At 37.1% G+C, this 25,161-nt stretch overlaps 4 protein-coding genes and 1 long non-coding RNA gene across 5 annotated transcripts; 3 read left to right on the forward strand and 2 right to left on the reverse strand.

Annotated features, from left to right (window-relative positions):
- Nucleotides 1–3,988: 3,988 nt before the first annotated feature.
- LOC130715445 (uncharacterized) lies at nucleotides 3,989–7,632 on the reverse strand. The gene is made up of 4 exons (XM_057565543.1): nucleotides 6,320–7,632; nucleotides 5,818–6,240; nucleotides 5,048–5,725; nucleotides 3,989–4,970 (listed from the first exon to the last, which is right to left on the reverse strand). Exons 1-4 carry the CDS (start codon nucleotides 7,041–7,043, stop codon nucleotides 4,186–4,188), a joined length of 2,610 nt encoding a protein of 869 aa, XP_057421526.1. The 5' UTR covers nucleotides 7,044–7,632; the 3' UTR covers nucleotides 3,989–4,185.
- Nucleotides 7,633–9,553: 1,921 nt separating this feature from the next.
- Nucleotides 9,554–11,070, forward strand: LOC130715651 (TPD1 protein homolog 1-like). Its single transcript, XM_057565769.1, has 3 exons — nucleotides 9,554–10,029; nucleotides 10,103–10,207; nucleotides 10,400–11,070. Exons 1-3 carry the CDS (start codon nucleotides 9,945–9,947, stop codon nucleotides 10,699–10,701), a joined length of 492 nt encoding a protein of 163 aa, XP_057421752.1. The 5' UTR covers nucleotides 9,554–9,944; the 3' UTR covers nucleotides 10,702–11,070.
- Nucleotides 11,071–13,155: 2,085 nt separating this feature from the next.
- Nucleotides 13,156–16,212, reverse strand: LOC130715556 (uncharacterized). The gene is made up of 3 exons (XR_009011690.1): nucleotides 14,864–16,212; nucleotides 13,888–14,308; nucleotides 13,156–13,750 (listed from the first exon to the last, which is right to left on the reverse strand). It is a non-coding gene; the product is annotated as an uncharacterized LOC130715556 (long non-coding RNA).
- A 231-nt stretch (nucleotides 16,213–16,443) lies between these two features.
- LOC130715555 (dirigent protein 11-like) lies at nucleotides 16,444–17,123 on the forward strand. Its single transcript, XM_057565671.1, has one exon. The coding sequence runs from the start codon at nucleotides 16,487–16,489 to the stop codon at nucleotides 17,033–17,035; it is 549 nt and encodes a 182-aa protein (XP_057421654.1). The 5' UTR covers nucleotides 16,444–16,486; the 3' UTR covers nucleotides 17,036–17,123.
- Nucleotides 17,124–18,750: 1,627 nt separating this feature from the next.
- Nucleotides 18,751–23,828, forward strand: LOC130715252 (ATP-citrate synthase beta chain protein 1-like). The gene is made up of 17 exons (XM_057565331.1): nucleotides 18,751–18,903; nucleotides 19,504–19,622; nucleotides 19,741–19,843; nucleotides 20,047–20,112; nucleotides 20,200–20,323; nucleotides 20,418–20,552; nucleotides 21,037–21,097; nucleotides 21,165–21,241; nucleotides 21,364–21,519; nucleotides 21,614–21,742; nucleotides 21,873–22,005; nucleotides 22,121–22,248; nucleotides 22,478–22,583; nucleotides 22,710–22,786; nucleotides 22,888–22,958; nucleotides 23,064–23,348; nucleotides 23,545–23,828. Exons 2-17 carry the CDS (start codon nucleotides 19,523–19,525, stop codon nucleotides 23,618–23,620), a joined length of 1,827 nt encoding a protein of 608 aa, XP_057421314.1. The 5' UTR covers nucleotides 18,751–18,903; nucleotides 19,504–19,522; the 3' UTR covers nucleotides 23,621–23,828.
- The last annotated feature ends 1,333 nt before the right edge of the window (nucleotides 23,829–25,161 follow it).

Below are 25,161 nucleotides of genomic sequence, written 5' to 3' on the forward strand. Positions count from 1 at the left end.
AGGTTGAATTTGATTCTGGAGACACAGCTTTCATTGTTGCCAGGAATTGCTTCTCTTTTGGTTATGGGCCATCCCCTTCTATCTCCACGTATAGCAAGCTAGCTGCAAAGTAGGCTTCAACCCTCTTCTCGCGTGTGTATCTTCTGCTTACAATCTAGCTGACAATTATAGCAAACATGTCAGAAAATTGATTCATAAATACTATGCATACACAAAAAGAGCCCCAAAATTTTCAATTTCATATTAATGAGCTGAATTTTTTTTCTAAATAATGCAAAAAATATTTTTAATTAGCAAAAAGGGTACTAAAAACAATATTTAGCAAGATGGGGTACTTTGTTGGGTTCCGCAATTAATGTTGCGAATTGCAAGTCTGAAAAAGTAAAAGCTGATTGGGAAATGATGGGTGAATGATGGGTTGCAGGGTGATTGGAAAATAATTGCCTTATGATTTTGGCCGTGTGTGGGAGCCGCATGTTTTCTTGCGAGTCCAACTTGAGATGCATGGGGAAGGGCCACGTGCTGACTGACTGACTCGAGGAGGAAGGGCCACGTGCTGACTGATTGACTCGAGGAGGACACATTGATGGGGAGTGGGAGCCGCATGTTTTATTGCGAGACCAACTTTTCAGGGTGAATGATGGCACAATGATTCAGGTGATATGGGGCAGGGTGGCAGGGGAACAAGACAGGACCCGTGAGTCTGGCTGCATGGGGAAGGAACGTGGCAGCTCTGATTTGACCATGGAACCGCAATAAATGTTGCGAATTGTAGTGTTTTGTGGCGGTCTCCAACCCCTACAAATAGACCGCCACTCTCCCAACTCCCTCAACTCCAACTCCCAAATCTCTTAACTCTCACAACTTTCTCCCAACTCTCGACCAATTTTCTCTCAACTCTCAAAGTGTTAATTTCTTTGAACTCTCCCCCCTCAAAATAAAGGTATTTTCTCTACTCTTTCAACCTTTACTTTGAAATATTTTTTTAATGGTTTTGTTAATAATGATATAAGTAAATGACTAGTTTTCATATGTGACTTGATTATTATTACTAACTATATTGTATAACTTTTATTAATTATTAGCATTAAGTTTTGTTACTTAAATTATTTTAGAATTATTATCATTAAGTTTTGTTACTTAAATTATTTTAGAATTATTATCATTAAGTTTTATTAAATTATTTTAGAATTATTATCATTAAATTTTATTAACTATCATCTTTTATTCATTATGTTCAATAGGTATTGTAAATGGCCGACCAAGAAGTGGTCAAATTGGGTCCGAGGAATGATAGTGTGTTGTATTTGCAAAAAGATGGCAAACACGTGTCTGTTGGTGCGTGGAACCAAATAAATAGAATTCTGAAAGTGAGAAAATATCGGGATTTTCGAGATTTTATTCCCGCTGAAATTGTAGGCCACCTTCGTCAAGCCGGATTTTACGAAGCTGCCTTAGCTGGGTCTCTGAAACTTGACAAAGTTTTAATATCAGCTATGGTGGAGCGATGGAGGCCTGAGACACACACGTTTCATATGCCGTTCGGAGAGTGTACTATCACTCTGCAAGATGTTGTTGTTCATCTTGGCTTACCCATTGATGGGAATCCTGTCACCGGAGTTACTTGGTGTGATTGGTCTGAGCTTGTAGAGGACTTGCTCGGAGTGGTGCCACCCGCCAGTGCTATCAAAGGAGGTGGCTTGAAGTTGGTTTGGCTGGCTGAGCAATTTAATTTTCATAATCTAGCCGGTGCCGACCCGATACAACTTATGTATGCTGCAAGAGCATTCATCTTGCGACTAATTGGTACTTTCTTACTTTGTGACCACACCGGTTCACATGTCCCTCTTAGATATCTCATTCTCTTACGAGACTTTGAGGAGACCGCAAAGTATAGTTGGGGTTCAGCCGTACTAGCACTTCTCTATCATGAGTTGTGTTATGCAACTGGTGCTTCACGTACAGAGATTGGCGGCTGTGCTTATTTGATACAAGTGTGGGCATGGCTAAGGATTCCAGGAATCGGCCCGGATCCACCGAGGTTGCACCGTGGCCTCCCACTCGCGGCAAGGTATGCACATAATTTAAATAATAAATTTCGTTGTTAATTTCATGTCCTTAAATTCAAACATTACGGTTCATTCATTTTTTATATATTAAACAGATGGAGGGACCCGGATCCGGAAAAACCAATAAAGTGGGCAAAGAAGCAAATCGAGTGGTGGCGCACCAAACTAGACGATTTGAGTTCTAATGACGTGAGTAGCTTGTCGGACTTTGCTTATCTTTATTTTCATTTAAATTCTTATCCTTCTTGTGTATGTAGTTTGTGTGGAAGCCGTACTCTGATCGTGTTCTCAATGGGCTTCCGGAACGTTGTCGAGAAAACATGCATTTATGGAGAACTGTGGTGCCAATGGTACTCTATCACATTTCAGAGTGGCATCAACCGGATCGAGTTATGCAACAATTCGGGATGTTTCAACCTGTACCGGATGCACCGTCTCAACTTAATGAAATGCATGATATTTCTCTAAAAGGGAAGGAAAAGCAGGATTGGGTACATAACATGCGTGGTTTTATACAGCTGTGGTCGGAGAGGCACCAGAGGTTGGCTAACCAACCCGAGACTAATACTCTTGTTGGGCCAAATGATGAGTACATGATTTGGTACGACAAGTATTCCGTTCGTTGGTTGACGCGTGCGGCTGCAACAAGGGGGCAAATGGTTATTATTTTTAAATTGTTGTGTTATTTTTACTTCTGTATTCATATATGTGCGTAACATCCTCACTCTGTTATTAATAATGTAGGCTATGCGCGTTCAGCATGTATGGTATGGACTGACACCTGAAGGTCGCCCACTATACACGGATCATGACCTTCAGAACCAAGCTGCTCGTTGCCTTACACTTTGCCATGCAAGTGACAGGATATCTCATCCCGCTGCATCGGTTCCTAGCTTTCCTATGGAGTTTACACACGCAACCACAAATGACATACCGCCGACTGGAAAAGAAGAAGGGGAAGGTCTTGGAAGACGGCGAGAATCTCAGATTCCCGAACATGTTATTATTCAGGGGGGAACACTACCACCTCCACATGGACAGTACTCATTGTACCCCCTTGATCTGAATGAGACATACCGACCATACTATTATGGGGCGGGGTCATCTGGGGTTCATGATGATCAGGAAGAGACACCGATGCAGATGCCCGAGACTCAAACAATGTATGGATCTCAGCCATATACTCCCTCGGCACAATTTGATGGATCCATGTCTCAGCCATATATACCAACACCGCATTTTGACAGTTCACAATCTCAGCCATATGTGCCGGCACCGCCTTTTGATGGATCACACTCTCAACAATTTGTGTCATCAACAAATTTTGTTGGTGAACAGTCATTTGCCGGGTCACAACATGGCTATGACAACTTTCAGACACCGCCAGTGCATATGCAGGACGTTAGTCCAGATACTTGGAATCCAATGGGTGACTGGGATGGTGTTGCAATTCGTGAATTGCTGGATCCTCCTCGACCGCAATTCTGGCAAGATATAGACCCTTCGCAGCTCCAACAGACACAGGCTAACTTCCAACTGGACTTGAACCGTGCAGCTGCAGGGGGAGACCCAGATAGGCCATACCGGGATGCAAGAGACCGTCCTTATCCTAATTGTCGAAATTGTTAATTTGTTGTATCATTTACTTATAATTAGTGAATTTAAAGTTGGTGTGTAATATATTTTAGACTTCAAAGTTGCTGTGTAATATATTGGTGTGTAATATATTAGTGTTTATATTTTAGACTTTTAAGTTTGGGTTTATATATATATATAATATATATAGTTTATATATATATATATAATATATATAGTTTTTATATATATACGAGTATTATATAGTTTATAATAAAAAATTAGTTTATACATTAAACTTTTAGTTTATATATATATATATATATGTATATAGTATACGAGTATATAATAATACTATACTATTAAATTCTTTCTTTCTTGTTTTGATATGTACTAGCATCCAATTCATATTAAGTTAGAAACAATAGTAATGAGCCAATGTTTAAGCTCTAACATAATTATTTCTCACATGCATTTGGACTACACTTCAAGCTTACACACAGTGATTAATTTAAGAGCTTGCACAATTAAAGCAACATAATTATCTTTGTAGTGACACTGATCTCCGACTCGGCTGAGATTGATTCTCCCTTAAGTCCATCTCATTTCTTATACGGGTAGACCTTGGACGACCCTTCTTCCGTATTTTGGCAGGATCTGGAGCAATTCTAGGCCCAGCTCTGGGCGGCATGTTCAGATCATTCCCAATGGGGTACCACTGCCCTGAATACGCATCCACAATGTTCTGAATCGTATAAACAGGGTCCACATATTGAAGATAGTCTAAACTCTGGTTGGCGCACGCGGCGATCACATGTGAACAAGGATATTTGAACGTCTGGAAGCGCCCACATTCGCAAGTTCTTTCATCTAAGTTCAGTCGCCACGTATAACCACTGCGATGGTTCTGCTGGTTGAATCCCTCCTCTACTTCGAACCTGGACCTATCTATGCTATACGTCCGCACAATGTGAGACTGGGCAATCGTCGCATTCTTTGTCATGGCCTCCATGACCTTGTTACAATATATGTCGCCGGCTCTTTGTTGTGCTGCTGCTGCAGAACCTCGCTGCACAAAATATTCCACAAGCCTGCCATATGTGCATTTAACAAGTGCAGTGATAGGCAAGTTTCTAGCACCCCTAAACACTTTGTTCACAGCCTCAGATAAGTTCGTGGTCATGTGGCCATACCTACGACCTTCCACATCACACGCTCGGCTCCATTTCTCATTACTGATGTCATTTATCCATTGCCGGACAGCTGTGTTGTGCCCTCGAAACGCCGCTAAGCGTTGCTCGAAAAGATATGGGCAAGGCTCGTAAGCTGCACATTTCAAACAAATTTCAATATTCCATATTAAAAAAACATCGCATTGAACTAATGAACAGACGCAAACTTACCCATATTTATCAGTTCATTTTTTTGCTCTGTGTTGTGAAACCTGTTGTTGAAATTACTGGCAACGTGGCGAATGCAATACACATGATAAGCGTTTGGTGGCTGCCACCCGTTAGACGGATTCCCCACTGCTGAGAGAATGCTAGCGTGTCTGTCTGATATTAGACATATCCCTTGTTTCTTGGTGACATGCACACGCATCAGACGAAGAAACCACGTCCAAGCACCGAGTGTTTCTCCCTCCACAATTGCAAAAGCTAAAGGCAACACATTACTGTTCCCGTCCTGTGTCGTGGCAATAAGCAAAGTTCCACTATACTTTCCGTAGAGGAATGTGCCATCAATTTGTATCATTGGCTTGCAATAGTTGAATGTGTCACAACATTGTTTGTACGTCCAAAACACTCGACCAAATTTCTTGAAATCAGGAACAACATTGCCATACTGGTCCTTATAGTCAGTTGTGACAAACTCGTAATGGGATCCAGGGGAAAACCTCAGCATATATTCCAACCACCTAGGGAGCAGGTCGTAAGACTCCTCCCAATCACCGAACACGCGAGCAAGTGCTTTTTGCTTCGCCTTCCAAGCTTTAAAGTATGACACCATATAATTGAGTTGACCACTTATCCTCTCTTGTATGAGGGAAATAGGGATAGTTGGTTGGGCACTTACCATGCCTAAGACATAAAAGAAAAATAATGTATGTTAATAGCAATTTCATATTTGTAAATGTGTAGCGAAATAATAATCATATGTAAGCAATATATACCAAGAATGTAGTTGGACATGAAGGTGGACGTCATCTTCTTGTGGTCTTGAGAAGTCATCGCATTTAAGCACGTATGCGAACCCCCCCATTTGGATATGATCCATTTACCAATTTTCTTGGATAGATGTGCCCTTATCCTCCACGGGCAGCCATCTACGGATTTTTGACACTTTGCAGTAAAGTACTCTGGCTTGGATTCACTCATCTTATAAGTTTGATTTAGTCTAAAACAATAGTGTAACAAGGCATCCTGTACAGCACGCTTGTTTTCAAAAATCAACCCTTTACATAAGTCATCACCTAGCTTCCATGATCCATTCACATCCGTTTCAGAATAAAAATCAGTTTCTTCATCTGGGTGATCCCAGTTAATATATGTATAATGCGAAGAAGCACTCCAGAATGGGGCCGTGTTTGGGTGGCCTATAAAATTATAGAAATATATCAAGTACCATATATTTATAAAAAACAACGCTTGATGAGATATGTTGATTGTACATACCTTGAGTTTCAACATTGACATTCACTGGTGCCGCAGGTTGATCAGCAGGATGAGGTGCCATCCGAGGCTGAGGATTAGCGTGTCGGTCTCCCTCATCGTCTGTGTCAGACTCGTCACCTCCTTCTTGCATTCTTTCATCTTCATTGTGGTCATCGTCTGAAGGAATGACTTCACCGTCCACATTATCATTGTCAAGGCGGTAGTCATAATCATCGCCCAAATTAACTGCGACATCCGAAGGAACGACGATATTGGTCTCTTCAATACTCATAACGCTAAAAGGCACAGTATATGGTTCTGCAAGAAGCTCCTCATCAACAACATGTCTACCACCGTCTTCAGTGGGTCTCGGTTGAGTAGACGACAGATACGTCGGCACTGACATTGATGAACTTCCAGCTTCAGTAACTTCAACATACAGCTCCAGCTGAACCATATATGACTGCTGACTAAATGCATCCATCATGACTTGAACATCAACATTATCAACTATCTCAAAATGCGTAAAAAAAATGGGATTCGGTGTCGTCATAAATCTAGAGCTGACTCTAGAAATCATCTGGTTCCTTTGCAGCTTCAACCTTTCGTGGATTTTCTTCTTCAAACGGTCGAAGGTAATGTTTCGCTTCAGATGCATGGACCTTCTCCGACCTTCGAATATGGCACCTTGGTCGCCATGGACAACCCTGCCATCGTAATACACAAAAGTAATAACTTGATCCATTGCAAAGGTTTTTTTCGTTACAGAAACGTTCTGAAATGCAGGAGATTGAAGTTTTGAAAATATTGAAGTGTATTTTTCGTAGAAGAAAGTTATGAGGCTCAGGAGTTAACTTATAGTGTTTTGAATTCGCAAAAATAATTGAGAATCCAGTCAATCTCGCTTATTTTGTCATTTTGTATATCCTGGATTCGCAAAAAAAATTGAGCATTCAATCTTAGCCATTCCTTTCCCTCCATGTCAGTACTGCCACCTGAAAAGCACCTGAAAAGCACTTGAATTCGCAGGTAAAGTCGCGACACCAATAACGTGCAACCTGCCACCCTGCCACCCTGCCACCATCATTGACCATCATTCCAACTACATGGAAAACGCAAGAAAACTTGCGAATCCAATAACGTGCAACCTGCCACCCTGACATGGAAAACGCAAGAAAACTTGCGAATCCCACCATCATAAAGCAATGATTTCCCCAATCACCCTGCACCTCCCAACGCAGTCAGACCTTTTTCAGAATAATAGATGGAAACGCAACAAAACTCGCGAATCCCACTAAAAGTACCCCATCTTGCTAAATAAATTTTTTCGTGCCCCTTTTTACTAATTAAAAAACTTTTTTGCATTATTTAGAAAAAAAATTCTTAATGAGCTAGGTACATGTTAATTTAAATGAGCATATTCTGAATCAAAAGTTTCTTCCCATAATTACTTTTAACATCATAATCAATTTTATATAAATTAGTATATAATAAAGTTTAATGTTTTTTTATAGGAGGAAAATTAACAGTAAAAAAAGAGAAAAATTAACTAACATCTAAATACAATGATGCATAAGCAAAGGAAGGAGGCCTCATCGGCTCCTCCAAAGTTAAATGTTAATGATATTGTCCGGAGAAAACAATTTACAATTTAAAGGAAAAATGACACAAGATATGCACGGGTTAACATTACCATAAAACGTGCAAATCAACCGACACATAGTTGTTCTATCTTAAATAGAAGTTTCGGATTCAAATTTTATAAATGCAGTTGTGTGTTAAATATTGTGGTAGAATTAGAAACAACTTTTACCACCTATAGTGAGGCTACTAAGCTCGAACACAATTGAAAATTGATTCATGGAAAAATAAAGTTGGTTTAAACCAAAAACTCGTGTGTCAGTATCAAAATGACAAAATGCATGCAGCTTAGTGGAAATGTCCTTCTTGTCGAAGTTGGAATGGGTCTATAATATGTAGGGCGAAGTAAAAATGGAAATTTATCTTTACATTAGAAGAATAAGAGACAACCTAGAGGAACTTTAATAGTTTAGTTTCCTTAATATATAGGGGGCTGCTACTACTTCCCCAAAACTTTTCTTCTTATAGTTCGGAAGTGAATGGTGATTTCTACTATCTATAGATGCTATTTTCATGTCTGATTATAAAAGAAGACAAGGAAACTAGAGGCTTATCAGAAAAAGAAAAAGGGGTAAAACAGAATATTGAAATTTGAGTAAAGGATCTCACATGAGGCTTTGGAGACTGCAGAAAAGTGTAATTTACTTTTTGACCAGCAAAAGTTCAGTTCAGCATCTTGGGTCAAACCATTAAAAAGACTCACTGCCAAGATAAGCTGCTGCAAAATTAGACAAGATAAACAATTATCAACTTGATCTATTAGTCAACAAGTTAGATTACCTTAGAAGATAAGTACATAACCTCAAATTTCAGGAAAATCATCTGTTTGGATTAGTTTTTTATTTTTTCAAAAGTAATTCTAAAACGCAAAAATTACTCACATAAATTTTTCCACAAGATTAATTATAGCTTTGGATCAATGATAAAAGAATTTACAAACATACATTAAAAATGTGTTTGGTTTGCCTTTAGAACCTCCAAGCCATAATTAGCAAATTCTGACCTATTTTGACCTAAACCATGGTTTGGTATTTTCCTAATTGCAAATCAAACATGAACTAAATATGTGGACCCAAGCAGCCCCCGCTGCTTACATTAATTTTAGGTTTATTAAAGACTGCATGGCTAGGAAATAGGGTTCAGGTGGCATTGTTTAGCATGACAGTTTTCAGAGTCCTTCTTATAGAGTTAATTTATTTTTGTTGGTCTCTCTTCAATGAATTAATTCTAGATTACTTGCAAAATATACAAATTTGGGCTTACTATCTCAGGTGCACTAGTGTAATTAACATAATTATATCAGAAATTTTCGTTAACAAAGTCCCAGAGTCTAAATTTTGTGAATGTAAAAAATTCTCGGTGAGAGAACTAGTCTCACCATGATCTAAATCCAGCTCGAACAGGATAAAATGCTCAGTAAGAGAGCTAGCCCCACTTTATGGTGCAGAAAAAAAAATTGTTTAAAACTTGGGTAAGTTAGAAAACCCAATACAAATTTCCTTAGAGTAGTTGACAAGGGTAAAATGCTTGAACGTAAGTACATCACGTTGGGCCTAACAGCTTGTCTGTGCTTTGTAATTTACACTTTGATAGGAAATAGCTTTTGGTATTTTGCACTATGCATTCAGTGGCTGCTTTCTTCCTTTTACCTGGGTACGAACAAGGTAATTCTATATAAACAGTAATTTGCACGTAACAAAACAAAATGCATTTTATCATTGTGTATGCACATATTGTTAGAAGCAACTATGTCTTCATGAATATATAGCCTTAAATTTTTTCTACACAAATTCATATACAGTACATTGAAACATATATCCCTCTGTCCTTGTGTGTTATCAATTTTCTTAGAAGTATATTGTTCGAAGCAACTTTGTAGAAGATTTTTCAAACATTTACCTCACAAATCTTGTACTACAAATATCCTTCTGTCCTTGTGTGTTCTCAATTTTCTTCTTCACAGCTTATCAGTTTGACTACTTGTCTGTCAAGCACAAAGACTAAAATGAGCAGCATCATGAACTATTGCCTTATGTTCTTCCTCTGCTCCATAATTCCCCTTGTACTTCGCCATGTGGGGGTACATTCAGGTATAGCAAGAAAACATTTTACTTTTTCTTACCAATTTTTCATTGAAGCTTATGCCTATCTTGTTTTTAGCAGGTCCTTCAACTCAGATTCTGCATTCTTTCCATGAAGACAAAAACAGGTCAATCACAGTGAAAGAAGAACAAGCACACTCTACATCTAGAAAGTTTTCATTGCACGGTATTTATGTACTTCTCAATTTGTAATTATTAGTTTATAACCTTTGTGTTCTGTACCTGAGATGACATTTTTCCTTTTGGTTCCATTCTGAGTGCATTTAGCTTTTTTGACTATCCACCATAATTTTGAGGTCATTGTGGTTTTCGACTTTATCTACAAACATTCACTGAATGTGTGTTTGTTTCTCATCAGGTTCTTGCAGTAACAGAGACATAAGCATCTCACAAAGCAGAGAATCTACAGCTGGGATTCCGCAGTATGTTGTGCAAATTGTCAACACCTGTGTTTCTGAGTGTGCTCCACATGAAATCCGCATCCACTGTGGCTGGTTTGCTTCTGCAAGAGTAATCAACCCCAGATTGTTCAAGAGGCTTTACTATGATGATTGCTTGGTGAATGGAGGGAAGCCTTTAGCCTCTAGCCAGATCATCAGATTCTCCTATTCCAATTCCTTCATGTACCCTCTTGCATTCAAGTCTGCCAAATTTTGTTGAGTTCCAAAAAGTAAAAGAACTTCAAATTATAGAACTCATTTCCTACACCCAAAGAAACATGTGAAACCACAGGCATGCTTGTAAATCCTTTTACATTTGAGTGCATGTTTAGATACACAGTAACATTGGAAGGAGAAGTTACTCCTAGTAGCTCTTGTGGGAGTAGAATTGCTTCTGGAAAATTTGGACATGAATCTAAACATGCTCTGATTCTAAAGCCAGAATCAATTACGAAGAGAAACTTATGTGAGTAGTTTTTGGGTTCCATACATTTCTTGTAGTTGTGATTCAGGCTGATTTAGCTAGTGTGGTTTGTTAGAAATATAATGCAAACTATTTATGAGTGTTTAAGCTTTGAGCAGAAAAGGTTCATGACATGTTTTTGATAATAATCTTCAAGCAGAAAAGGTGTTACTTCTTTCCATCTCCATCTTGCTCCCTCAATGTTCTTAGTTAGAAAAGGTGGTAGGTAGGCTGGTAGCATGTCAGCATAGTAGCATACAGAGTTTCATGAACCGAACCATAGTTACCAGGTTCGTGGTACTCTTCGGTACGTGGTACGGATACGGGATCGTGGTACACCATATGTGAAGTATGCGGTACGATGGGGGTATACAGAGTCGGTTCGTTTCGGTACGCACTTATAAATTTTACTAAAGAAACATAATAATAATAATAATAATAATAATAATAATAATAATAATAATAATAATAATAATAATAATAATAATAATAATAATAATAATAATAATAATAATTAATTACGTCATTTTGTATGTAAAATGATATTATCATTTACGTAAATAATGAGATGAGGAGACGCTTATAAAATAAATGAGATGAGTAGAGGGGGCGTTGTTCATTTCAATACAATTAAGCTGCTTATTCAATGATTTAAATCATTCATATTCCAAGAAATTAATATTAATGTTGAAATACTTAATCATTAATGTGCCTTACTCTTCCCATAAATAACTAGTTAGCAAGTGGTACACCACTTATGTTGTTCTGCATTCCAACCAGAAACAAAATTGAAAAAAAAGTTGGAACTCCACTTTGAAGTACAAATACGTGAATTGAAGAGAACCAATTCGCAAATGTACCGTGAACCGGTACACATGAATTGGAACGCGGTTCCTAAGGTTTTGAGCGAATTCGGTAACTATGAACCGAACAACTATGTAAACAGTCATTGGATTGAACTATGCTAATTCTGTAAGCTCCTCAATTTTTAGGCTATGCAGTTGAGGCCTCAAATTCTGTCAAGAAGAAAGGAAGCCTGGAATAGCCAAATGTTAAATTTGTCAAAAGGAAAAAAGGTAAAAAGAAAAAAAAAATTGGCCGATTTGAGCCTGAACTTGAGCTGTTTTAAAAACTGTTTTTTTTTAGAGAAAAACGAAATCAATATTCAATTTATACATAAAAGAATTAATGGGTTACATTTACTTTTTTAAAAAATAAATTAAAAAAAGTCATGGTCTCATAGATTAATGAGTAGATATTCAATTTTATTAAACGCTTTTATTATTTTTAAAAATGTAAAAATAATATAGAGATTTGAGTTTGAAATTCAAAATTTAAATTTAGTATTAAATATTTTTAATTAAAGCAAACTTTCGCAAATTTTTAAAAAAATTCTTAAACCACAAACAAGTGATTAAGCTCCATGTAATTTTCAAAAAAAAAAAAGCTCCAAGTAATTATGGACAACTGACATACACACACTTACATGGTAAAAAACTTCCACGGGAAAAAATATTTTACATAAAACAAATTCGTTTAAAATGTAATAATTTTTGCAAACTCTCCATTGCCCTCCAACCCTTATGTCTCCTTTCTCTAACCACTTTTACTAACTCTCGGGAACAAATATTTAGAATTAAGTATATATATGAAGTTTTTGTCAAATTTTGCAAGTTTGATGACACTCATTGTGATTTTATTTGGTTGAATGCTCATTTTTTTTTTCATATCTTAATTTATTAGTCCGTGCCTAAATAATGAGATCATATTTACCATGCAACGCACGAGATAAAAACGCTAGTAGTTGCAAAGGGTAAAATGCTTGAACATAAGTACTTAACGTTGGACCTAACAGCTTGTCTGTGCTTTCTAATTTACACTGATAGGAAATAGCTTTTGGTATTTTGCACTATGCATTCAGTGGCTGCTTTCTTCCTTTTACCTGGGTACGAACAAGGTAATTCTATATAAACAGTAATTTGCACTTAACAAAACTAAATGCATTTTATCATTGTATAAGCACATATTGTTAGAAGCAACTATGTCTTCATGAATATATAGCCAATAATTCTTTTCTACACAAATTCATATATAGTATATTGAAACATATATCCCTCTGTCCTTGTGTGTTATCAATTTTCTTAGAAGTACTTGTAGAAGATTTTTCAAACATTTACCTCACAAATCTTGTACTACAAATATCTAAAGAAGGCAAAATATGATCAAATGGCTTGCTTTCATTCATATGCTACGTATATACCTGAGTAAATGAATCTTTAGTATTAAATTACAATGAATATTATTAATTGATGACCAATTTGAATATTGAATCACCAATTCAAATATCAGTAGCTGCAGGTAGGAGCAATCCGTGGAGATGAATCTGCAATTGCTATTTGACCATAGGAGAGAATAATGCAAATGTTTTAATACCATTATTGTCTTGCTGTTATTCACTTTTACTACTGCAGCAACATTAGCTGAAATCATGCAGATGGTTAAAGATCATAGTTGACTTGCAATTACGTTCCTGTATTAATATCCCTTTCTCCTTGTGGGTTATCAATTTTCTTCTTCACAGTTTATCAGTTTGGCTACTTGTCTGTCATGCACAAAGACTAAAATGAGCAGCATCATGAACTATTGCCTTCTGTTCTTCCTCTGCTCCATATTGCCCCTTGTACTTAGCCATGTGGGAATACATTCAGGTGCTGCAAGAAAACATATTGCTTTTTTCTTTCTAATTCTTCATTGTAGCTTATGCTTATCTTGGTTTTAGCAGGCCCTTCAACTCAGATTCTGCATTCTTTCCATGAAGACAAAAACAAGTCAATCACAGTGAAAGAAGAACAAGAACACTCTACATCTAGAAATTTTTCATTGCACGGTACTTATGTACTTCTCAATTTGTAATTATTAGCTTATGACCTTTGTATTCTGTACCTGAAATGACATTTTTCCTTTTGCTTCCATTCAGAGTGCATTTAGCTTTTTTGACTATTCACCACGATTTTGACGTCACTGTGGTTTTCGAATGTATCTACAAACATTCACTGAATGTGTGTTTGTTTCCCATCAGGTTCTTGCAGTAACAGAGACATAAGCATCTCACAAAGCCAAGAATCTACTACTGGGATTCCACAGTATGCTGTGCAAATTGCCAACACCTGTGTTTCTGAGTGTGCTCCACGTGAAATCCACATCCACTGCGGCTGGTTTGCTTCTGCAAGAGTAATCAACCCCGGATTGTTCAAGAGGCTTTCCTATGATGATTGCTTGGTGAATGGAGGGAATCCTTTAGCCTCTAGCCAGATCATCAGATTCTCCTATTACAATTCCTTCCTGTATCCTCTTGCATTCAAGTCTGCCATATTTTGTTGAGTTCCAAAAAGTAACATGTAAAACATGTAACTGATATTTCTTTATTCTCCACTTAGATCTCTCACTCGAGTCAATGTATGTGTTAAATTTTATGTTAAATGATTCAAATTTTACAAAAATACATTGCCATAATTTATAGTACTCTTTTTCTACACCCAAAGAAACATGTAAAACCACAGGCATGTTTGTAAATCCTTTTACATTTGAGTCATTGAGTGCATGTTGAGATACACAGTAACATTGGAAGGAGAATTGAACCTGGGAGAAGTTACTCCTAGTAGCTCTTGTGGGAGTAGAATTGATTCTGGAAAATTTGGACATGAATCCAAACATGCTCTTATTCTAAAGCCAGAATCAATTAAGAGTAGTTTTTGGGTTCCATACATTTCTTTTAGGACCAGTAGTTGTGATTCAGGCTGGTTTAGCTAGTGTGGTTTGTTAGAAATATAATGCAAACTATTTATGAGTGTTTAAGCTTTGAACAGAAAAGGTTCATGACATGTTTTTGATAATAATCTTCAAGCAGAAAATGTGTTACCTCTTTCCATCTCCATCTTGCTCCCTCAAAGTTCTTAGTTAGAAAAGGTGGTAGGCTGGTAGCATGTCAGCATAGTAGCATACAGAGTTTCAAGAACCGAACAACTGTGTAAACATTCATTGGATTGAACTAGGCTAATTCTGTAAGCTCCTCAATTTTTAGGCTATGCAGAGGCCTCAAATTCTGTCAAGAAGAAAGGAACCACGGAATAGCCAAATGTTAAATTTGTCTCATTTGTCAAAAGGAAAAAATGTGAAAAAAGAAAGAAAGAAATTGCCCGATTTGAGCCTTAACTTGAGCTGTTTTGCTTATTAGGGGCAAAGGTAAAAATACTGTACTTGCAAATATTTTATGCATCTCTGCCTTTTCTAGACCAGAAGAATTTACTTCTCAAAGGGACAAAAGGGAACAATTCAAACATATCTTTTTATCTATGCTGGTGGTATGTTTACCTATGGTAACTTGACTTTTACCTTTAAAAGTTGGAGGAGCAAAGAAAATACAAATTCATGAAATAGACAAAAGAAAAGGGATCATTCTTTCCTTACAACACACTGCTCCTTTTAATTCAAGGAGGCCTCTCCTAAGAAGAAATAGAGAATGCAAAGGAAAACAACTAACTAAATTGAGGTGCTCCTTAATAACATAATCTGCAAATCTTATCTTCCTCTCGAGTGATCAAGCTAGCTCTCTGCTTATAATCCCCTCTTCAATTTTCAATGAGGCATTACGCGAAGCATAAGCATCATTCGCCTTATCTCTTGCATCATGTTTCCCTCCATTGAGATTTTTCTCCAATTGAAGTGCAAACTCAAGTTTCCACAGCACATCACCCATTGAAGGACGTTCAAGGCCATGATCAGCTAAACACTTCTGAGCTATCTCTGCAAACTTCTTCAAGCATTCAGTGTTAACTTTCCCATTAAGACAAAGATCAACACCATCTTCAAGAGTCCCCTTCTTTAGGTTCAGCAGAAACCAATCTACTAAACTAACTTGTTCTTTTGGCAAGCCAGGATCAAGTTAAATCATTTTTTTTGTTCCGTCGGAAAACTAAAAGCAAAAAACAACTACAACGAGCTTAAACGGTCCCTCAAAATAAGGACCTCCAATTCCCAGGGCGGAGAATCCAGGGAGCACTCAAAATCCAGCGAGCACTCAAAATCATTAAATTAAGAACCGATGCATTTTTTTCTTAACAATATTCTCATAGCCAATATTCATGAGAGTTATTGAGAATATTACCTCGCCTCACAATCAACGGAACAAGCAGTAGGGGTTGACCAATAAGTTTTTTCTATTCATTAGAGTTGATAATCGAACCGGCAATCCCTCATTTAAGAGATGAAATGATGAACCAATACACCTAGTATGGACAAAATTAAATATATTTTTTTATCCTAACAAAATTAAATAGACTTTTGCTCTAAATTTATTTCAAAAACTTAATAATTATACTAGTTAAACACATAAGCATCTTTTCAAGTGAAAGAAAGAACACATGTCTCATTTGTCTCTTTCCACTAGGAATCTCCACTAATCAACCCAAAGCATCTTCCTCACAATCAAATAAAATGTATGACAAATAGAAACAAATCAAACAATAAGCAAAGAGAACAGGCCATGGCCAATCCACTCACTTCCAATTTCTTTCTCTTCTTCATCTCCACACTGACCATCCTCTACGTAAACTACACCTTCCCCAGGTTCCAGCAACCACTACCAAACCAAACCAACCTCGTCTTCTACGTCCACGACCACTTCACCGGCGAAGACACCACGGCAGCCACCGTCGCCGGCAACAGCGGAACCGCCTCCAGCATCCTTCGCTTCGGCACGGTGGCGGTAGTGGACGACCCTGTAACAGAGGGACCTTCCATCGACTCAGCGCTCATTGGCAGGGCACAGGGCGTGTACATAAACTCGCAGCTTGACGGGAAGGGGCTGTACATGGTTTTCTCTGTGATCTTCACCGGCGGTGAGTTCAGAGGGAGTAGCTTGGAGATTCAGGGTTCTGATATCTTCACGATGAAGGAACGAGAATTTGGAGTTGTTTCGGGTACTGGTTATTTTCGGTTTGTGAAAGGGTATGGGATTATGGAAACAGAGTTCATGGATATAGAGAATCTAAGAGCTACTCTTAAGCATAATATAACAGTCAAGCATTATTGATTAGGAAACTTCTACTATTATTTTCTTTTTGTCTAATTTGTTCTATCACCTTAATAATGTTGTTTATAAATTGGGGTTGTTTAATTTACCTCATGAGTCATGAGTTCTTTAACCTTGGTGAATTAATGATTTTTAAGATAAATGAGTTAGAATTTTTATATAGTTTTTCCTAAGAAAAACCTCAATGGTCCATTAGGAATTTAGGATGGAGTTAATTTGTTAAACAACTTCATGAAGTAAGTTACAATGTATTTTTTGTAGTTGAGTTTTGAATGAGAGAGAATGAAATTAAGGGGATGCTTAGTTATAATTAAGAAACCCTCTCTTTGGTTGAGAGATTTTAAAAAAGACGAGGAAGGGGTCGGGGATTATTTTTTAAAAATCCGCAAAACCCCCTCTAAGAACATCATTTAGTTGTTTTTGTGGGATTCTCCTAAATTAGGGGTTTATAAGATAAATTTAGAACTAGCAAACAAGTGAATAACTACTTGCAAAACACACAATGTGCAAGCAAATACATGACACCAACAATAAAGCTCACAAAAACTGAGCTTCTGCAAGCAACAGAGACAACACATGAATATGATAGTTCGTTTTGGATTGGTTTTTTTTTTTTTTCAGTTTTAATGGATTTCATTTTCTTTAGGATCTTTTTTTTATTGAATTGAATCAGTTGATGAACACCCATTACACATACGGAACCAAACATCGTTAATGCATGGAAAGATAAGTTTATGATAACAACTTTTTAAAAAGTTTATGGAAAGTTTATACTTTATACACTATTTGATAATTTTTTTTTTGCCTTTTGTGGGTGTTTGTTCGTTCTTAAAATTGTGACAATCTCTTCTAACTTATGTTCCGTAAGATTCAAATTTGTATCGACACACTTTCTTAAAGAGATTTAACTTACCTAGCACTAAACTATTAAGGCATTCAGAGTCTTTTTGTACGAGTTAATGGGAAAATCATGCAAAAGAATAGAAATTTCTTAGTTCAAATTATGGAAGTGATTGTTCCTTGCAGAAACCCCCAAGCTAATATAACATTGATAAGACTTCATAAAACCTAACTTAGCGGTTTCAGTTTTGAGGATGACATTTTTTTATTAGCTCTTTCGGTTTGATAAATTATAACAAGACATCCCAACCATAATTTGACTTTAAGTTCAAGCCAGCAGAGATGTTGATGCAATTCATAACCATACTTTAACCTTTCATTCCCTATAATACAAGTGTAACAAAAAACAATTTCTTAACCAACCGTGGGGTCTGATCCGGACAAAACAATAATGTGTCTACCTCCTCCTTCAAGACCAACCCAGCTGATTGCTTTGCCCACCACCTATTCGTGTACAGCAAACCTTGGACATTCATAATATGGATTGATAAATTTATTCGGTGTTAATGGAACTATTCCACGATCGAAAGAAAGACGCTAAACTAACATTTTTTCTCACTAACGGTAACGGTAGTACATTAAGCGGTTGAAAATTGACTAATGAAGTTTTTTATACTCCCAAGAGAAATGTGGATTGAAAAGCTTATGATATTTTCTCGGGTGCTCTACCTATGAGTGAGTCTCAGCATGCCACTTACGTTCTGTCAGTCAGGTAGTTTGGAGGTTTTTCTCGTTGTTCTATCATTATTTAAAATCAAATCTTAATATATTTTTATTTTTTTTATTTTACTACAAGTAGAGTAGCCTATAAAAAAGCAGTTATATTGAGTGAGCTAACTACCATTACCATACTCCACGTGATCACTCTCTGAATCAACTTCCTTCATTCTCAATTCTCATTCAATCCAATATAAAAACTCCTCTCTAACCCGAAATTTCTGCATCTTCCTTCTTCTCTTCTTCACCAGGTACGTACGTACACAGTACACTCTCATTTCATTTCTCTCTCTGAGTCCTTGCATTTGTTGAATCAATGACTTGATGTTTTTCCATTTGGATTCACCGTTTTCCCCAATCTGATTGATTTGTTATCCCTTCCTTGTTTGAAACTGCTGAATTATAGAAAGTTAGAAACACTGTCTCCGAATCACATTCACCACACCGGCGGCATTCATGTCTGAATCGGAAATTTTCGTTTTCCATCGAATACAATCGGAAATTCACTGTGCATTGGTTTAGATTTGTTTGAATAGCGATAAGTTCCGGCGGTTTTGTGATTTTGTGGCGGTGGTTGCGCCCTGCGTTTTTAAGTATGATGAATGAGCATTAGCTTTTAGCTGCTTTCACTTAATTGCTTAATCTTCTGAAGTTTGTATGTTGCTTAAAAGTTAAAAATAGTTTATAGATGTTTGATTCTTTAGAGAGATATCAATCTCTATTTGTGATTTTGGCTGATACAGAAAATATAAATATTTTAAATTTGATTTTCGGTATGGTCCCAATATTCATTTACATAGTTTCTAGTTTCTACTGCAATCGAATGTAATGCACCATTAGTATGTCATCAGATCTTTCTGTATCTTTGTCATGGCGACTGGACAACTATTCTCCCGTACGACACAAGCTTTGTTTTATAACTACAAGCAACTCCCCATCCAGCGGATGCTTGATTTTGACTTCCTTTGCGGTTCGTATAATCAGCTTTATCATCTCAAATTCTTAATGTTCTTCCAGAAAGAGAGTAACAAATTGTTAATATCCTGTCCTTGATTAATGGAAACCTTTTTGTTTTTGTCTATTTATAGGTAGGGAAACACCATCAGTTGCTGGCATAATTAATCCTGGTTCCGAGGGATTTCAAAAGCTCTTTTTTGGACAGGAAGAAATTGCCATCCCAGTTCATTCTACGTATGTGTTGTTCATTCATAATTCATAAATTGTCCTTTTCAGCTTTAGGTTTGGATTTGGTGACTTGAACCTGGTCAGTGGTCAAGGAGTGTCTTTTCTTCATTTCAGTGTTTTCCTTACCATTTGCAACATGCTACTAGAATACAAAATAACCTAATGACTTTCTTCGAGTGTTCTTAGCCATATGTTGACTTCTTTTGTAGCATTGAAGCAGCTTGTGCTGCCCATCCTACAGCTGATGTGTTCATCAATTTTGCATCATATAGAAGGTCAGTATTGTTATTGTTGTTGTTTTGAGACTGTAGGTATCTTATTTCACAGTACAATGAGAATAGTGCGTTTTGATATAATTGCAGTGCTGCAGCGTCATCCAAGGATGCCTTGAAGCAGCCAACAATTAGAGTTGTTGCTATTATTGCTGAAGGTGTACCAGAGTCAGACGCCAAGCAATTGATTGCATATGCTCGGGCAAACAATAAGGTCGGAGGAGAGATAGAAATTTGAATCCAATCAACTTAATAGCTACACAGATTAACCTGGGAGTACTTATTTTAGTGCTGATGATGTTTGCTAGGTTGTTATTGGCCCAGCCACTGTTGGTGGTATTCAAGCTGGTGCTTTTAAGATAGGTGACACAGCGGGAACTATAGACAATATAATTCATTGCAAACTCTACAGGCCTGGATCTGTTGGGTTTGTTTCTAAATCGGTACGTAGTTCTTCATTTTTCTGTTTAGGTCATTTTCATCTTTCATATTTGGAAGATAGACCTTTTCAGCTTTACTTGTAACTGTCTTCTAACCTTTAATATGTTGGTGAGCTCTCATCCCATTGTTGATTTAAGAATGGAAATTATGGTTCAAGAATCAAGAGTGATTGTCAATTTATTATAACGGAAGTGCAGTACTGCTTAATAGCATAAATTGGTAGTTAACTTGTGTGATAGGATTCTGTAACATTAGTAGCCACTGTTTTCCCCCTCTCTATTGATGAATAATGGTACTACTAGCTACTATAGGTATCTAAGATGATTTGTCAACACTTTGCATGTGAAATTACTTTTATCCAATGTTTGGTTAACCGAATGGTGATTTACAGTCACAAGAGCTTTTGAATTTGAGCTTTATTTCTTTTGGCTTGATTTAATGAATAGACTGATGATTTTGAGAGAGGACAACCTTATTGAACTGCAGGGTGGTATGTCCAATGAGCTATACAACACTATTGGCCGTGTAACTGATGGAATTTATGAAGGTACTGCTCAGTTTATCTTTCAGTATTTCCTAATGCTAGTTCTGATCCATATCCTGTTTTGCTAAAGGCATTGCCATTGGAGGAGATGTTTTTCCTGGTTCCACACTGTCTGACCATGTTTTGCGGTTTAACAACATATCACAGGTAAACATTTTCTTTCATCTTTTGCGATACAGCCTATAATATCTGCCACTCATAAAGAACTGTCAATGTAGATCATATTACTTTGTTGTCAATAATAAATCTGTATCCACATTTAAGCTTAGGTTAAAATGATTGTGGTACTTGGTGAACTTGGTGGGCGGGATGAGTATTCTCTAGTGGAAGCCCTGAAACAAGGGAAAGTGACGAAACCTGTTGTTGCCTGGGTTAGTGGCACCTGTGCACGACTCTTCAAATCTGAAGTACAATTTGGTCATGCTGTATGTCACTGTTCCATTATCTTTTACTAATTCTCAATTAAAATATTTATGAGAGAGCCAATTCCTGATATCCATCAGCACTTGTATAAATTAGGGAGCTAAAAGTGGTGGTGAGATGGAATCTGCTCAAGGAAAGAATCAAGCACTAAGAGAAGCTGGTGCTGTTGTTCCCACTTCATATGAAGCTTTTGAAGCTTCAATAAAGGAAACATTTGACAAATTGGTTAGTTTATATTGCAAATGTTGTACTTCCTCACTGAGATTTTTACCTCGTCCCTCTTCTCCAAAGAGAGCAATGTTTTAAACAAGTCTTAGATTAGCTATAACATCATGGCTGGCTTTTCTTTTGTTAGGTTGAAGAAGGGAAGATCCCACAAGTGAAGGAGTTTACTCCTCCACCAATCCCTGAGGACCTTAACACTGCAATTAAGAGTGGAAAAGTCCGTGCTCCAACTCATATTATTTCCACCATCAGTGATGACAGAGGTATGATGGATCCTTCGTTTTGCTTGTTGTAACATAGAAGTGATGAATCTTTCTTTTTGCATCCTAGGCATAAATTTGATTGTTTAATTGACGTTCTCTTCCATTTTCTTCCTAGGTGAGGAGCCATGCTATGCTGGTGTACCTATGTCTTCCATTATTGAGAGGGGTTATGGTGTTGGTGATGTTATCTCTCTTTTGTGGTTCAAACGCAGCCTTCCTCGTTACTGTACTCAATTTATTGAGGTCAGCTATCCAGTACTCCAGTCTTAACAGCTTTCGTTTAATCTTGTTCTCCCTTACTTTCACTATATGTCTGTCTCTTAAGTAATGAAACTGTCTATGCTCAAGCTTTTTTAGATATGTCACTGTGCTGTCAGTTTTTCATAATTTATATTACCTTTTCAAAGTAAATTATTGATATCATCTTCTAACTTCTATTTTTTTTGTATGAATTACATTGGTCATTGGTCAGATATGCATCATGCTGTGTGCCGACCACGGTCCTTGTGTCTCTGGTGCTCACAACACTATAGTGACAGCAAGGGCTGGGAAGGACCTTGTCTCCAGTCTTGTATCTGGTAAGTTAGGCGGTTAGGCCTTAACCTTTCTACTACTCTATTATGCTTGGTATCTCAGTAGTTTACCGTGTCTGGGTGCATTAATATTTCCATTTAATGGTCAGTAATAATAGGCTTCTGAATCAGGTTTGCTTACAATTGGTCCTCGATTTGGGGGTGCCATTGATGATGCTGCTCGCTATTTCAAGGATGCTTGTGACAGGGTATGATTAGTAGGCTTTTCCTGTGATCTAGCATATTTCATGTTTGATGATGACCATCCTACTACTATTCTAACATGCGTTACTATGCTTTCTTGTTGCAGAGTCTTACACCTTATGAATTTGTTGAAGGCATGAAGAAGAAAGGCATTCGTGTGGCAGGAATAGGGCACAGGTGATGTATACTGTGTGTTTATTTACTAGTTTATAACCTTTTTGCTTTCCCTTCTGTTACTTTAAAGATCTAAACTATGAAGCTCCGTTTTGTTTTGTAAAATAGAATCAAGAATAGGGATAACAAAGATAAGAGAGTTGAGCTGCTACAGAAGTTTGCACGCACACATTTTCCTTCTGTGAGATACATGGAATATGCTGTTGAAGTTGAAAGCTACACACTCACAAAGGCAAACAACCTAGTTCTAAACGTAGATGGTGCAATTGGATCACTTTTCTTGGATCTTCTTGCTGGTAGTGGAATGTTCACCAAACAAGAGATTGATGAAATAGTCGGTATTGGCTATCTAAATGGGCTTTTTGTTCTGGCACGCTCCATTGGTCTGATTGGGTGAGTTTATATTGAAATTTGAACAATATACATTTGTATTGAAGAAGATTTTATTTATTGAAGTGAGCAGCATGTCATTCTATCTTGGAAATCAATGGGACTCAAAACATCCAACTCCAAAAGTAGGAAGAATAAGACACATGCACACAGTATTCATGACTTAATTTAATTCATGTTTTTTTTTTCAAAATTTCAGGCATACCTTTGATCAAAAGAGATTGAAACAACCACTCTATCGCCACCCATGGGAGGATGTTCTTTACACAAAGTGAGGTGTCATGCTTCAAATCAACAATCATATGGGGAATCATATATGCATCAGCTTCATGCTGGAATGGTTTTTGTTTTTTATAGCTCTTATACTAGTGTATTGGTATCAAGCCATCATCCATCTGTAAGTTGTATCAACAAATTTTCAAGGAATAACTAAGTCAAATTTGAAATTATCCTTTTTCTCGATGAAGATCATGATCTCTTTTCTGTTGTGGCTTCTAAAAGAAATGATCATGCACCATGATGAAGATCATGATCTCTGTTCTGTTGTGGGGAGTGATTTAATAATAAAAAAATAAATTAAAAGTACTGAATTTACTAAAAGGTTTATTGGGACAAAAGTGCAAATCAATTATATAATAGAGTCTAAATTAGTTAATTATAAAATTTTCTTTTCTTTCAATGGCATAACTCCTTTGCTATATTTTAGAGCTACCTACCTGATAAAAAGAAAAGGAGATTTGTATTTGATATAGAAAGTAGAGCCAATCAAGCAGCTGTGACTTCCTTTTAACATGCTTATCCTTTTGATGTTAGCTTAGCTTCCTTAATTGAATGGCGGTTGTATATTCTTTATCATTTTCATAATATTTATTTTTAAGTGAAAAAAATTTGAAAGTATTTTTGAAGTAAAATTAAATATAAAGGTACATTTTATGCAAAATAAAAAGGGTTAAAAACTATAACTGTCCCTGAACTTTGAGCGAGATTTGAAAACCGTCCCTCGCCGGAAAATTATCTGAAAACCGTCCTCAGACTATTGAAAACTAAATTGACCCGTCCCTCCGGCGAGGCCCTTATGTGGCACGCCACGTCATTTAATGAGATGACGTGTACTATATATTTTTTTAAATAATAAAATAATACTTTGATTATCAGAATTAACACAATTAACCCTAAATCCCAAATTAACCATAAATTCATAATTAACCCTAAATCAACCCTTTATCTAATACTAATTTTACCTAAATCCCAAATCTATCTACACATAAAACCCCCAAATCTGAGTTAGGGTTCATCATGTTCCTCTTCTGCTCTCCCTTCGTGTTCCCCTTCTTCTCCCATTGTGTTCTCCGTTTTCTACTTCTGCTTCTCCCATCGAGCAACACGAGCAACACGATGAGAAGACCAACAACTTCTTCTACTTCTGCCACTGGTTCTCGTGCTTCTTCTCTGAACGCATTGCCTCCTGAAGGAACTTGCGAATGTGGAGAATTGATTTTGCACCTGACCTCACACACTCCTAAGAACCCAGGTCGGAGGTTCTGGAGATGCAGGAATTTCGAGGTAAATCATACTCCTCTACCCCTTCATGGTTCTGTTTTACCTCGAATTCAATGGTGTGATGATTTTGTTTTTGATTTGCAGACACCTAAAGATTGTGGGTTTTTCTTGTGGGATGATTTTGTCCAAGGGCAAGGTGCTGAAAGACAACCAGACCTTGAATTACTGAAAATAATGCATGAATTGGAGGATTTGAAGAGGAAACATGATGAATTGAGCAGAAAATTGGAAGAAAGCAAGAAGAAGAACAACAAAC

Source organism: Lotus japonicus, chromosome 4, assembly GCF_012489685.1.
Source record: "Lotus japonicus ecotype B-129 chromosome 4, LjGifu_v1.2".
NCBI classification, from domain to species: Eukaryota; Viridiplantae; Streptophyta; class Magnoliopsida; order Fabales; family Fabaceae; genus Lotus; species Lotus japonicus.